The sequence below is a fragment of the Salvelinus sp. IW2-2015 genome, linkage group LG18 (assembly GCF_002910315.2).
Source record: "Salvelinus sp. IW2-2015 linkage group LG18, ASM291031v2, whole genome shotgun sequence".
Taxonomy (NCBI): Eukaryota; Metazoa; Chordata; class Actinopteri; order Salmoniformes; family Salmonidae; genus Salvelinus; species Salvelinus sp. IW2-2015.
In genome coordinates this window covers 52,288,879-52,303,355 of record NC_036858.1, presented here as the reverse complement: position 1 = coordinate 52,303,355, position 14,477 = coordinate 52,288,879, and the positions used below count along the sequence as shown (strand labels likewise).

The 14,477-nt window shown below is 44.1% G+C and overlaps 2 protein-coding genes across 2 annotated transcripts in view; both read left to right on the top strand.

The window, feature by feature from the left end:
* Positions 1-3,316: 3,316 nt before the first annotated feature.
* On the top strand, positions 3,317-9,425 carry opn9 (opsin 9). The gene is made up of 7 exons (XM_024008505.2): positions 3,317-3,432; positions 3,628-3,767; positions 6,853-6,991; positions 7,246-7,360; positions 7,686-7,766; positions 7,959-8,535; positions 8,647-9,425. Exons 1-7 carry the CDS (start codon positions 3,362-3,364, stop codon positions 8,877-8,879), a joined length of 1,356 nt encoding a protein of 451 aa, XP_023864273.1. The 5' UTR covers positions 3,317-3,361; the 3' UTR covers positions 8,880-9,425.
* A 99-nt stretch (positions 9,426-9,524) lies between these two features.
* Positions 9,525-14,477, top strand: part of iffo1b (intermediate filament family orphan 1b) — a 32,295-nt gene continuing 27,342 nt past the window's right edge. The window contains 1 exon segment of the mRNA XM_024007720.2: positions 9,525-10,999. Within this exon segment, the coding sequence (XP_023863488.2) occupies positions 9,981-10,999 (1,019 nt within the window). The 5' untranslated portion in view covers positions 9,525-9,980.

Genomic DNA, 14,477 nt, shown 5'->3' with positions numbered 1-14,477 from the left:
CCTCCTCTCTCTTTTGACCTCTTCTATCTACTGGGCTTTACAGTAAAATCTCTCTCTCTCTCTCTGTCTTATTTTCTCCACCAGTTGATGTCTCTGGGAGTGAATGGCTCATGGAGGGGCTCTGTCCCATCCTCCATCCCTCCTGCCTTCCTTTCTCACCTCTCCCCCAGCACTGACCTGGGAGTCGCCATCTTCCTCATCCTCACAGGTGAGTCAAATCTACCATCTGCCTATAACACATTCACCCCTAGCCACTATACCCCTATACTCTTTAACCACTGATATAGATTTGAAAGGATTGGATTTTACAGTATGTGTACTATAAGCAATATGGTGAAAAATCCTCAAAGCGTAGAGGGCAAGTTTGAGATATTACTATACTACATCAAATCATTTCAGATCTATACAAGTGTCTACAGACTTGGGTATAGAGGCTCAGGGTTGTTGGTTGATTTGAAATTAGGCATCTCTCCTCATCACAGATGAGAGATTCAGTGTTGGTGTCAGTTAACATCAGAGTTTGGTTGGTATTCCTCCTGAGTAACTCACTGGTAGAATAATCACTGGTAAAATAACATAATCTGTACAGTGTAGAAGTATTAGGCTTGGCTTAAGGTATATTTATGGGGGTGAAATTCTGTTCAGATAAATCAAGACTTAAAAACAATATGAACAAAATCTAATTTGATCCCAGAGGACTGAAAGGTTTTCGATATATAAGCTGGGCAACAGCTTTTCACATCTTAATCATGGGAATCCAGAGCCCACACAGATGGCTGAATGGGTTTACTTTGTTTCAACACAGATCTGTCATCCATCAGGATCAACCTTTCTGATCAAGTATGTCAGTGATCTAACTCTCTGTGACTGTTTCCATTATGGAGCTGTGTAGACAGACTGAATACAAAGTGTATTAGCATAGCAACCCCAGGGTCACACCAGAGAGGAGAGGATACACAGAGAGAAGAGAGGAGAGAGGACAGAGGAGAGTATAAAGGAGAGAGGATACATAGAGAGAGGAAAGAGGACAGAGGGGAAAGGAAAGGAGAGAGGATACATAAAGGACAGAGGAGAGATGAAAGGATAGAGGATACATAGAGAGATGAGAGAGGAAAGTGGAAAGGAGAGAGGAAAGGTGAGAGAAAAGGAGAGAGGAAAGAAGAGAGGAGAGGATACACATGAGGAATCACAGCATGGAACATTCCATACCTGTTGCTCCCAATAATTACCTACACAACAAATCAAATGAGGCTATGAACAGCACCCTGCACCGCACTGGCCAGCCAGCCAGCAAGCAATCATGTCGATTCAGCTATAACATTTATTCACTTTGGATTGGTTCCCCGATGCTTTCAAAGCCGGATAGTGGGTTGAGGGGTCAGGAAGGTAGCAGTGGTTGAAATATTAAATGACTGACGGTTTACTGACCCTTGTTATACCCAAGAGCAGACAGTGAGCTGGTCTGTCTCTATACTTCTATCTTTCTCTCTCTCCCCGTCGCTTCAAAGCTCCTATCTCCCCGCTCCTGTCTTCCTTCTCTCCTCTCTTCTTCTCCAGGTGTAGTGTCAGTGGTTGGGAATGGCATAGTGCTGTTGGTTCCTTCTCTCCTCTCTTCTTCTCCAGGTGTAGTGGTCAGTGTGTTGGGAGGCATCGAGTTCGCAACCTTAGTTATTAAGGTTTCTTCTCTCCCTCTTTCAATTTCGCACCAGGATGTAGTGGTACCAGTAGCTGGGAATGGATATGTAGTCTGTAGCTGGTTTTCTTCTCACTCTCTTTCTCTCCAGTGGGCTATCAGTATAGAGGTTTACGGAAATCAGCAAGTTAGTGCTTAGGTTTAAGGGTTTCTCCTCTCTCCTACTCTTCTTCAGGTGTGCAGTGTCAGTGGTTGGCGAATGTGTGAAGGCTGTTGTTCTTCTTTATCTCTTCTTCTACCTTCATACTTCTTCTCCAGGCTAGTGTCAATGGTTGGGAATGCATAGTGCTGTGTTGTTCTTTCTCTCCTCTCCATTCTCTCCAGGAGTGTTTACAGTGTCAGTGGTTGAGGATCCGGCATATGGCGTTGGTGTTCTCTGCTCTCCTCATCTTCTTCTCTTCAGGCTAGATGTCAGTGGTTGGAATGGCATATGTGCTGTTAGGTTTCCTTCTCTCCTCTTCTTCTTCTCCAGGTTGTATGTCAGTGGGGAGAATGGCATAGTGCTGTTGGTTCTTCTCTCCTCTCTTCTTCTCCAGGTGTAGTGTCAAGTGGTTGGGAATGGCATAGTGCTGTGGGTTCCTTCTCTCCTCTCTTCTTCCCCAGGTGTAGTGCAGTGGTTGGGAATGGCATAGTGCTGTTGGTTCTCTCTCCTCTCTCTTCCTCTCCAGGTGTAGTGTCAGTGTTGGGAATGGCATAGGGCTGTTGGTTTCTTCTCTCCTCTTTCTCTCCAGGTGTAGTGTCAGTGGTTGGAATGGCATAGTGCTGTTGGTTCTTCTCTCCTCTCTTCTTCTCCAGGTGTAGTGTCAGTGGTTGGGAATGGCATAGTGCTGTTGGTTTCTTCTCTCTCTCTCTCTCTCTTCCAGGTGTAGTGTCAGTGGTTGGGAATGGCATAGTGCTGTTGTTTCTTCTCTCCTCTCTTCTTCTCCAGGTGTAGTGTCAGTGGTTGGGAATGGCATAGTGCTGTTGGTTTCTTCTCTCCTCTCTTCTTCTCCAGGTGTAGTGTCAGTGGTTGGGAATGGCATATGCTGTTGGTTTTCTCTCCTCCCTCTTCTTCTCCAGGTGTAGTGTCAGTGGTTGGAATGGCAGTGCTGTTGGTTTCTTCTCTCCTCTCTTCTTCTCCAGGTGTAGTGTCAGTGGTGTGGATGGCATAGTGCTGTTGGTTTCTTCTCTCCTCTCTCTTCTCCAGGTGTAGTGTCAGTGGTTGGGAATGGCATAGAGTGCTGTTGGTTTCTTCTCTCCTCTCTTCTTTCTCCAGGTGTAGTGTCAAGTGGTTGGGAATGGCATAGTGCTGTTGGTTTCTTCTCTCCTCTCTTCTTCTCAAGGTGTAGTGTCAGTGGTTGGGAATGGCATAGTGCTGTTGGTTTCTTCCTCCCCTCTTTCTTCTCAGGTGTTAGTTGTCAGTGTTGGGAATGGCATAGTGCTGCGTTTCTTCTCTCTCAGTGTGTGTTCATGGAAACTAGTGCTGTGTCTCTATCGTCTCTTTCCTCATCCGTGTAAAGTTGGGTCAAGTAGGTTGGGAATGGCATAGTGTAGCCTGTGGTGGTTTTCTTCTCTCACTCTCACTTCATTCCACATACAACAGGGTGTAGTGACAGTGGTTGGGAATGGCTAATCACGGTGCTATTGGTTTACTGTAGAAAGAAGAAGAAACTCAGACCACCAGAACTCATGACTATTAACCTGGCCATCTGTGATTTTGGATACAGCCTCTTGGGGGCGCCATGCCTCATAATTTCCAGGTGAGCGATTCCTGTMGACCAATCTTCAATCCCCCATACTGACAGTATGAACATCAAACTAGAGAGAATKATATGGTACAGGTGTCTTTTATCCAAAACAATTGACAGTTAACACTCACATCCCATGAATCAGACAAAGTGCTTAGTGTTCCAATGAACATTATCAGGTCATTAACTCCTCCTCTGGKCCACCAGTGTGTCCCATGGCTGGGTGTTTGGGGAAGCAGGGTGCCTGTGGTACGGGTTGCAGGGCTTTGTTTTTGGGATCGGCTCCCTCATCACCACCTGTCTCATCTCTCTGGACCGCTGCCTCAAGATCTGCAGCTTCAGATACGGTCAGTGGGATTCCCTTCATTTCTTTTTACGTATTTTATTTTTGCTATCTTTTGAGTCATGTGTGTAAGTGCATACTTATTCTATCCTATTCTTCTTTTTTCTTTTTGACATACTTTCCCTTGGGAAGACAATGATAAAGTGTTGTTGAATCCCAAAAACATTTAACTTACCTAGGCTACATTTATCCTTCATCCTTATTTGATATTTTTCCAAACATTTCATAACATGAAATACATGTCTAATAATCAATTGAGAGAACAAAATTGGTGACACAAAAGGATGTTGTTAACCCCTGACCCCTTTTAGTGGCCTCATTGAGTTCCTGTTTTCCCTGAGGCTTTAGTCAGTGGGTCAGAGCATAAACAAGGCCCTTGCTTTGAATATGCCCTTTATACTGAGCACATCAGATGATTGATTTTGAACAGAACCTCTGCATTCAATGATCTAATCTAAACATACACTATATATACAAAAGTATGTGGACACCCCTTCAAATGAGTGGATTCGGCTATTTTAGCCACACCTGTTGCTGACAGGTGTATAAAATTGAGCACACAGCCATGCAATCTCCATAGACAAACATTGGCAGTAGAATGGCCTTACTGAAGAGCTCAGTGACTTTCAATGTGGCACCGTCATAAGATGCCACCTTTCCATCAAGTCAGTTCATCAAATTTCTGCGCTGCTAGAGCTGACCAGGTCAATTGTAAGTGCTGTTATTGTGAAGTGGAAGGGAAGTGTGAAGTGGTTGGCCACCCAAGCTCACAGAACGGGATCGCCAAGTGCTGAAGCGTGTCGCTCGTAAAAATCGTCTGTCCTCTGTTGCAAAACACACTACTGAGTTCCAAACTGCCTCTGGAAGCAAAGTCAGCGCAATAACTGTTTGTCCGGAGCTTCATGAAATGGGTTTCCATGGCCAAGCGTTGGCTGGAGTGGWKTAAAGCTTGCTGCCATTGGACTCTGGAACAGTGTAAACACTTCACCATCTAGCAGTCCGACGAACTAATCTTGGTTTGGTGGATGTCAGGAGAACGCTACCTGCCCGAATGCATAGTGCCAACTGTAATGTTGGGTGGAGGAGGAATAATGGTCAGGTAGATTGTTTTCATGGTTCGGGCCCCTTCGTTCCACTGAAGGGAAATCTTAATGCTACAGCATACAATGACATTCTAGACGATTCTGTGCTTCCAACTTTGTGGCAGCCCTTTCCTGTTTCAGCATGACAATGCCACCATGCACAGGTCCATACAGAAATGGTTTGTTGAGATCGGTGTGGAAGAACATGACTGACCTGCACAGAGCCCTGACCTCAACCCCATGGAACACCTTTGGGATGAATTGGAACGCCGACTGCGAGCCATGCCTAATCACCCAACATCAGTGCCAGACCTCACTAATGCTCTTGTGGCTGAATGGAAGCAAGTCCCTGCAGCAATGTTACAACATCTAGTGGAAAGCCTTCCCAGAAGAGTGGAGGCTGTTATAGCAGCAAAGGGGKACCAACTCCATATTAATCAACTCCAACTCCATATTTGTTGTGTGGTCCAGTGCTGCAAGTGAAGGCGTATTTAAGCTGYAGCTGGCCCAGAACAGAGCGGCACGTTTTGCTCTTCATTGTAATCAGAGGGCTGATATAAATGTGATGCATGCCAGTCTCTCTTGGCTAAGAGTTGAGGAGAGACTGACTGCATCACTTCACTTTATAAGAAACATTAATGTGTTGAAAATCCCAAACGGTTTGCATTGTCAACTTACACACAGCTCTGACACACACACTTATCCCACCAGACATGCCACCAGGGGTCTTTTCACAGTCCCCAAATCCAGAACAAATTCAAGAAAGCATACAGTATTATATAGAGCCCTTATTGCATGGAACTTCCTTCCATCTCATATTGCTCAAATTAACAGCAAACCTGGTTTCAAAAAACAGATAAAGCAACACCTCACGGCACAACGCCTCTCCCCTATTTGACCTAGATAGTTTATGTGTATGCATTGATATGTAGCCTACGTGTGCCTTTAAAAAAAAGTATGTAGTTCTGTCCTTAGGCTGTTCTTGTCTATTGATGTTCTGTATTATGTTTCATGTTTTGTGTGGACCACAGGGAGAGTAGCTGCTGCTTTGCAACAGCTAATGGGGATACAAATAAAATACCAAAAATACCAATACCAATGTTCTTGATTTTGTAATGAGATGTTGGACGAGCAGGTGTCCACATACCTTTGGTCATGTAGTGTAGTTTATAATCTGTTTGTCTGTATGTCAGACTCTTTCTTCAAGCCCACGTTGTAGAGATAATTGGGGGCACTATTGTAAGAGCAGTTTTTTATATTTTTGATTGGTCCAGAGACCAGCTTGATCTTGTTGACCTGGAGATTACTTTTCGGTTACGTAGACACTAGGCAGCAATGATGTTATTGTATTGCTGGTTAGGGGTAGTCACGCAGGTAGCTATGGGAAAGGGAAGGTGGCCTAGTGGTTAGAGTGTTGGACTAGTAACCGAAAGGTTGCAAGATTGAATCCCGGAGCTGACAAGGTAAAAATCTGTCGTTCTGCCCCTGAACAAAGCAGTTAACCCACTGTTCCTAGGCCATCTTTGAAAATAAGAATTTGTTCTTAACTGACTTGCCTAGTTAAATAAAGGTAGATCATTTTTTTAAAAGGAAGGGAATTGTCAGGCAGGGTTAATGTCTGGGCTATCAACATGCAACACTACCTAAAGAAATAGAAAACCGTAAATATCACACACAACCATTTAAACTACTAGAAACCAATTGCAGGGCTCACTTGCAACAGATACCTTGGTCTCAATGAGACTCCCTGTTAAAATAAAGGAAAAATACATGTATTCATTACATGCTTCATACATCTGGAGCCTTTGGATCAATCCTATTTCTTATTTACTAATTAGTGGTCAATCAAACAACGTGCTTCACTTTATTCATATCCCTTTCCTATGTGTCTGTTTATAATATAGTACATGCTGGACAATCAGGTGTCTCTCAAAAAATAGATCTTACCCAATTAGAATAAATAATGGTGAAATAAAAGAATATCATTCCTCCATCTATCTCTACCAGGTCAGTGGATCGAGAGACGTCACATGTCCATGTCCATAGGGCTGGTGTGGTTCTACTCTCTGTTCTGGGCCTCCCTGCCTGTCTTCGGCTTTGGCAGCTACGGACCAGAACCCTTTGGGACCAGCTGCACCATCAACTGGTACTCCTGACTCTCTCTTATTAGACTCTGTTTTGATGTGTGTGTGTGTGTGTGTGTGTGCGTGTGCGTGTGCGTGTGCGTGTGCGTGTGCGTGTGCGTGCGTGCGTGCGTGCGTGCGTGCATGCGTGCGTGCGTGCGAATGTCTGCAGTTATAAAAGCATTCATCTCATCCAGCAGCAGCAATTGAGCCTGGGTACGAGGTTATAAAAGTATTCTCTCTAAATATACATCTTCTTCTTCCTCTTTTCTTTGAGGTGGGGGATGAGGTCATCTTTCATCGACAGGCTCTACATCTTGCTGATCCTGATCATGTGCTTTTTTCTCCCCACACTGACCATCGTCGCCTCCTACGTGACCATTCTGCTGACGGTGAGAGAAACTGCACCCAGCTGCACAAAATGGCTGATTCAGTAGGGAAGAGTCCAGGGAACTCAACTCAGACTCTACAAAAAACAGCATGCCATGTACGTAACTCATTGATTAATGGAATCAATTGTCCTGGCATATTCTGAGTGGGGCACACTATAACGTATGGAATGCATGCTGAGTACAGTCCAGCAAGCATGATCTATTACCGTGATGGTSGACTCAATAGCTGTAGCCAACTGGTGGTCTAGCTAGCGTGGCCCTTGTGTATTTGTTTGTGGTCAGTGAYGGTTGAAGTTTGTGTTTACTGACATGTCTCTCTGTGTAGGTTTACCGTTCTAGTCGCGCTCTGGCATCTATTCCCTCCTCAACTGTCACTCACACCAGCAAAGACCTGAGACTCACAAAGGTATGTGGAAAACAGACTATGTTAGAAGAAGCTTAGTTACTGGCTTGAAATGAAAGATGTCGTAACATCTGCTTTATTCCAGGCAGAGGAACTACCAGGGAATAACKTTTGTATTAACATTGTAACAAGTGTGTAAGTACAGAYAGCACAGTATATCTTTCTGTTGTTTCATCTATTGTCTGTCTGTCCCAGATAGCAGCTGTGGTGTGCTCYACCTTCCTCTTATCCTGGACTCCCTATGCCATTGTCTCCCTCTACTCCGCCTTGGCCCCCAAGGAGGAGCATKGGGCYGGGGAGGCCATGCAGGGAGGAGGCCCCTCCATGGGGACTGGAGGATCCACCGGGATGGCCTCAGCCTTCCCAAACATCCCCAACATTATGGGTCTCCTCAATTGGACCTCCACGGAAAACTACGGAAGCAACTACGGAAGTGTCTACTACGACCCTGGAGAATCCTTGCGGGACGTGACCAACCCAGATCCATACTCCTATTCTGGTTTAGGCCACAGTCTGTCTGCTGCTTCCACMCGCAGTTCAGCCCCAGGCCAGGAGGGGGAGTCGGAGACAGGGAGCAACCGGCCGGTGTCCTGCCTGCCACCTATGGTGTCTCTGATACCAGCAATGTTCGCCAAGTCTCACTGCATGATTAACCCTTTCATCTACCAGATCATGAACAAGGAGTTCAGAGAGGACGTGTACGACATACTGTTTGGGAGACAGAACGGGGAGAGGAGGAGAATGCAGGGAAGAGCAGGGAGCTACTCTGACAGTAAGGAGTCTTTCATAGCTACAGGTGTGGACTGGACAGGTGCAGAATGACTGATAACTCTCTCTCTCTCACATTTTCATTCTCTCTCTCTTCTCCTCTTTCTCTCCTCAGCCCCCAAAAGCAGCCTCTCCTACTGCCACAGCTGGCGAGGGAGGAGCAACCCCAAGGCCATGCCCATGGTGGAGTTGGGGAAGAATAAGAGGGCTGGCGACACCACCTCGGTGGGGTGGGACGCCCTGGGCGTGGCCTCGCTGGACACACAGGTCAACATGGACGGGCAGAGTCTGAGCGAGGCAGGGAGAGAGCTGGGGGGTTCCACCTCTAGTAGTCTGATGACCGAGTGATGGAGGCAGAGATAGATAAGAGAGATGTTGAGAGGATGGAGATGTTTAGGAGCAGAGACATCTTTAAAAACAGCTTTAAAATAAAACATGTTTTGTGTAAGTACAACCAAAGTATTGTATCATAGTGAGTGTTTTGAGTAGTGACTCTTTTTTAAATGTAGCCAAAACATTAGTATTATTATATAACCAACAATTATGATATGTAAAATATACACTATGTTGTATTTTTACATATTGTGTGTATTTTTTACCTTTATATCTAAGCACCAACAAAGATGTCTGCTGCAGTTTTGAAAATGGTATTCCATCTTTTAGTTTAGTCTATTTTGTCGTTTTTTTTGTCTTTGTCAACACTGTCCTGATAGGCCTGTGGGTTATGGTTCACATTATAGTTTCACACAATAGAATAGTGTGTACAATTGTATGTGTGTATTTTGTAACAAAATAAAATCGAGCCAAGTGGGAAAATCGTGTTGCCTATGGTGTGACCATAAAATTACATTCACAAGTTGAAATGTTCCTGATAACACCTCCCCAAGTTGTGAACTAGGAGTTTAAGAGGTCTTATGGAACTGTTCGTTTGCCTACTGGGCACAAAGGTTAAAAGAAAACCAGCTACTTGTGTATTTACGGTAGCTTCCCAGCTCTCCAAATCTTGCAGCACTTGTTGTGTCTTGTCGTCACTTTGGAGACAGATAAGCGTTGACGGAAGACTGGATTTATTTTTAATACATTAGAGATTTGCAGGATTTAACAGTACTTTCTCTCATATAGGCTGTATACCAAAACATTACTTTTCTGAAATACATTTGAGTGTTGTCGTCTGCGTATAGCCGTCGGACCGGCCTATTCGGCATTGTTTTTTGGGGCGACCGTTATCCAGCAACAGAGCCAGACAGGAAGAGAAAGGTAACTTATTCCACGAGCCTATTTAGACCGACCGGAGATAAATAGAGGAAACATTCGTAATTAGAAACAGTTACGTAATCAGGTAAAGGTGGACCGTCACGGATACGTCTGGTATCCAACAACAAGTCAACCTTCAGCCTGTCATAATTTTATTTTTGTGATTTTATACGGAGAAAATTACCGTCCGTGTTCATGCCAGATCTGCAGCGCTTTAGTTTTCCATACCATAGCATGAATCCTTTGTTAGGGGCGAACTCGCTTCTCCAACATCAACAGCAGCAGAACCAAGGAGGACMGAGTCATCCGGATTCCCCCTCAGGCCTTCTGCCCGAAKCCGTCTTCKGCTCRCYCGACCCGACRTCYTTCTTCCTGGGCGACCATCCCGGACTGGGTACGGAGACTCTGCCAGGGTTCGATTTCACCACACCCTCACAAGCTTACCTGCATCTGAACCATAATAACCACTCTTATCACCGGTCTGTGCCCCAACCTCCTGCAGCGATGGCCCTGAGGAACGACCTGGGCTCCAATATCAGTGTCCTAAAGACTCTGAACTTACGGTTCCGATGCTTTCTGGCCAAAGTGCATGAACTTGAGCGAAGGAATAAGATTTTGGAGAAACAACTACAACAGGCGTTGGATGCGAAGAACAGCTGTGATGGAAGTTGTTCTGAAAGCGCTAGACGGGCCCATACCCAAGAAACGGGTGTACAGACCGGGTTTGTGGGAACTATCCCGCTCAGGCCCGGGTCACTCCCGTTCCAAAACACCAACAACTCCGCGAGACGACCCACTACCCTCTTCACACCTGCCMTCAACACTGTCCTCACGCTTGAGTCCAACAACAAAGCTGGAACAAACCCCACCGAACCGAATCAGAATCCGACCATCACGGTAAGCCTATCAACCCCGACAATCGACTCTCCAGCTGGGTCCAATTCAATCACCAACGGGAAAACGGTTTTCAGTACCAGTACTGGCACTGGAACCCCCACCAACCCGCCTCCCCGGTTCCTCCCCGGTACTATCTGGTCCTACAACCATACCCGCAAGCTCGGTTCTGGCGTGGAGACGCGCGTCACCAGCCCGGGTGTGTCCTGGGTCCAGCCGGACGGGGTCGGGGTCCAGATTGATACCATTACCCCGGAGATCAGAGCCCTGTACAACGTCCTGGCCAAAGTCAAGAGGGAGAGAGACGAGTACAAACGCAGGTAAATAGGATCAACCTTTGTTGATTTATTCACCAATGTAAGGCCTAATTAACGTGTGTGTCTGACGGGTGTAAAGGCGCACGGGGACCTAGAGTTGTGATTAAACGTCTCTTGGCAAAAGTCAGTTGATGTAACTTAGTGAAGCTATAATAGGCGTACGTGTATTATTTTGCTCATGCTACTTGGGTGAAGTGAAAGGCCCTATTGCAACAGATGGCCTTTCAGAGCAGCTGTGTCCTSCCTGTGTTCTGTCTATTTCTGCCACAGCCCACAGCATTCTTATTGCTAGAGATGCAAAGGGCAGCTGGGGGAAATACCAAACATTATCAGACCATAACTGACTCAGAATGAAGTAATTTAACTGAGATCCAACACAGGAAGGCTCTGTTTCAACAATCACACCAATGCTTTTGAAGTTAAAAAACCTTTGAACTCTTGAGTTTCCAACTAGCTAGTGGACTCTAGACCTAGGTTAGGGTATGCTTGATTTAGCTGTTTGTACTTTTGGGATTACTGCATTGATTTTGTACTTTTGGGACGATTCCATTTGAACCAGGCAAACTATATATAAATCAAGCACAGCTCAAGTATTTGAAGATTTGACTTATGGTTTGGCCTGGGGAAGGAATATCTGCTTAGCGCCCCTTTAGAAAAAMAGGGGGAATGGGCCAAACACAGTCACAGGAATCTGATACAGATACCATAGTGCACCTCTGCACGTTTGAAATGGCTGCAGTTTGTATTCTGTGACAGAACTAGAACCCGGACCGCTGATATGTGGCACTAGTAACAGCAGGTCTGAGGCTTTGATTTACGCTGCACAGGTCACATAGACATGGTCTATGCTGAAGGTATGACCATAAGTTGAATTGGATAAATATATCTCAGCGAAAATGCCATACCCAATGAATGTAAGGTGATAGACAAGCATGTATGTCCCATTAGGAAGGGTGGGTAGGGTCAGGTGGGAGGTCCTGGGACAAGTGTGTGTTTGTGGCTGTTTTGTTTTTTTATTGTGATTTCATGAGGCATGTGACCTTACAAGTGAGTCAAGTCCAGGCTTGTCTGACCTTCAGACATCCATATATCTGATAGCATCCGTACTGTACAGTCATTGATGTGATTTAGGCCTCCAGTGTAGTGAAATAATGTTATCTCTGTCATGAGTCTGTTGTTGTAGTAATGCAGTTAAATCTACCTGCAGGCAAAACATAGAGAGAGGGAAACCCACAGGAGTATTCATTCACTTCAAGGAGGTAGTTTCAGTATAAGATACACCCCCTTCCCTCCCTCTCCTCCACTCCTCTTCCCCTGCCCTGTCGCTTGTTCTCTCCATCTATCCATTCATATTGCTATTCATTGTTCCCGCTCTCTCATTGGCTAGTTCTCTCATACCCCTCCAGTGGTGGAAAAAGTACCCAATTGTCATACTTGATTAAAAGTAAAGATACCTTAATAGGAAATTACTCAAGTAAAAGTGAAAGTCACCCAGTAATATACTACTTGAGTAAAAGTCTAAAAGCATTTCGTTTTAAATGTACTTAACTATCAAAAGTAAAATTATAAATAATTTTAAATTCCTTATATGAAGCAAACCATATGGCACAATTGTTCATGTTATTTTGTTTTTTTTTACGGATAGCCAGGGGCACACTCCAACACTCAGACTAGAGGTTGTCCTACGGCATGGCCGATTAATTAGGGCCGATTTCAAGTTTTCATAACAATCGGTAATCTGCCTTTTTGGATGCCGATTATGGCTGATTACATTGCAATCCACGAGGAGACTACATGGCAGGCTGACCACTTGTTATGCGAGTGCAGCATCAAAAGGACCTTGTCCAAGATAAGTTCCTAGCTAKCATTAMACTTATCTTATAAAAAACAATCAATCTTAACATAATCACTAGTTAACTACACATGGTTGATGATATTACTAGKTTAACTAGCTTGTTCTGCATTGCATATAATCAATGCGGTGCCTGTTCATTTATCATTGAATCACAGCCTACTTCAACTTCGCCAAACGGGTGATGATTTAACAAAAGCTCATTCGTGAAAAAAGCACAATCGTTGCACAAATGTACCTAACCATAAACATCAATGCCTTTCTTAAAATCAATACACAAGTATATATTTTTAAACCTGCATATGTAGTTAAAATAAATTAATGTTAGCAGGCAATATTAACTAGGGAAATTGTGTCACTTCTCTTGCGTTCAGTGCAAGCAGAGTCAGGGTATACACAGCAGTTTGGCTTGTTGTGAACTGTGTGATCATTTCTTCCTAATAAAGACCGTAATTAATTTGCTAGAATTTTACATAATTATGACATAACATTGAAGGTTGTGCAATGTAACAGCAATATTTAGACTTATGGATGCCACCCGTTAGATAAAATACGCAAAAAGCTTTTTTTGAAATCAACAAAGCATGAGAAGACTTTGCTTTATTTTGGTTCATTTGTCAGTAAGGGTGTGCAGGGTGTATACGAGGAAATGTTGGAGTCTGCTGTTGATGATGGTGCAGAGGATTTTTCAGAGATTGCTGTTGATGTAGATTCCACTATATTTATTGGGGTCAAATTTGTCTCCACTTTTGTGGATTGGGATGATCAGACCTTGGTTCCAAATATTGGGGAAGTTGCCAGTGCTGAGGATAATGTTGAAGAGTTTAAGAATAGCCTATTTGAATTTGTGGTTTGTATATTTAATAATTTAGTTTAGTATACCATCAACACCACAGGCCTGTAGCTCATCCAATGTAATTGGAGAATCCAGTGGGTTCTGGTAGACTTTAATAGCTGATTCTAAGTTTAGTAAATGATCATGTGTATGTTTTTGCTCTTGGTTCTTTGTTAAACGACTGAAAAGGTTGGAGAAGTGGTTTATCCATACATCTCCATTTTGGATAGATAGCTCTTCGTGTTGTTTGTTTAGTGTGTTCCAATGTTCCCAGAAGTGATTTGATTCTATGGATTCTTCAGTCACATTGAGCTGATTTCTGACATGCTGTTCCTTCTTTTTTCTTAGTGTATTTCTGTATTATTTTAGTGTTTCACCATCATGAAGGCGGAAGCTARGGTTTTCTGGGTCTCTGTGTTTTTGATTGGATAGGTTTCTCAATTTCTTTCTTAGGTTTTTGCGTTCTTCATCAAACCATTTCTAACTGTTAGTTTTCTAAGGTATTCTGCTTGAATTTAAATTTGATATGTTAGCTGATAGATCAAATATAGTGTTCAGGCTTCCTACGGCTACGTTTACACCTTCACTATTGCAGGGAAACACTTTGTCCTGGAAGTTGTCTAGGAGGGATTGGATTTGTTGTTGGCCAATAGTTTTTTGTTTTCTACACTACCCTCCTTCCATCTATAGCATTTCTTAAAAGCATGTCGTTTGTTCAGCTTCAATGCCTTGGTTGAGTTTTGCTCTGTTCAAGAAGATGGAGATTTTGCTGTGGTCTGATAGGGGTGTCAGTG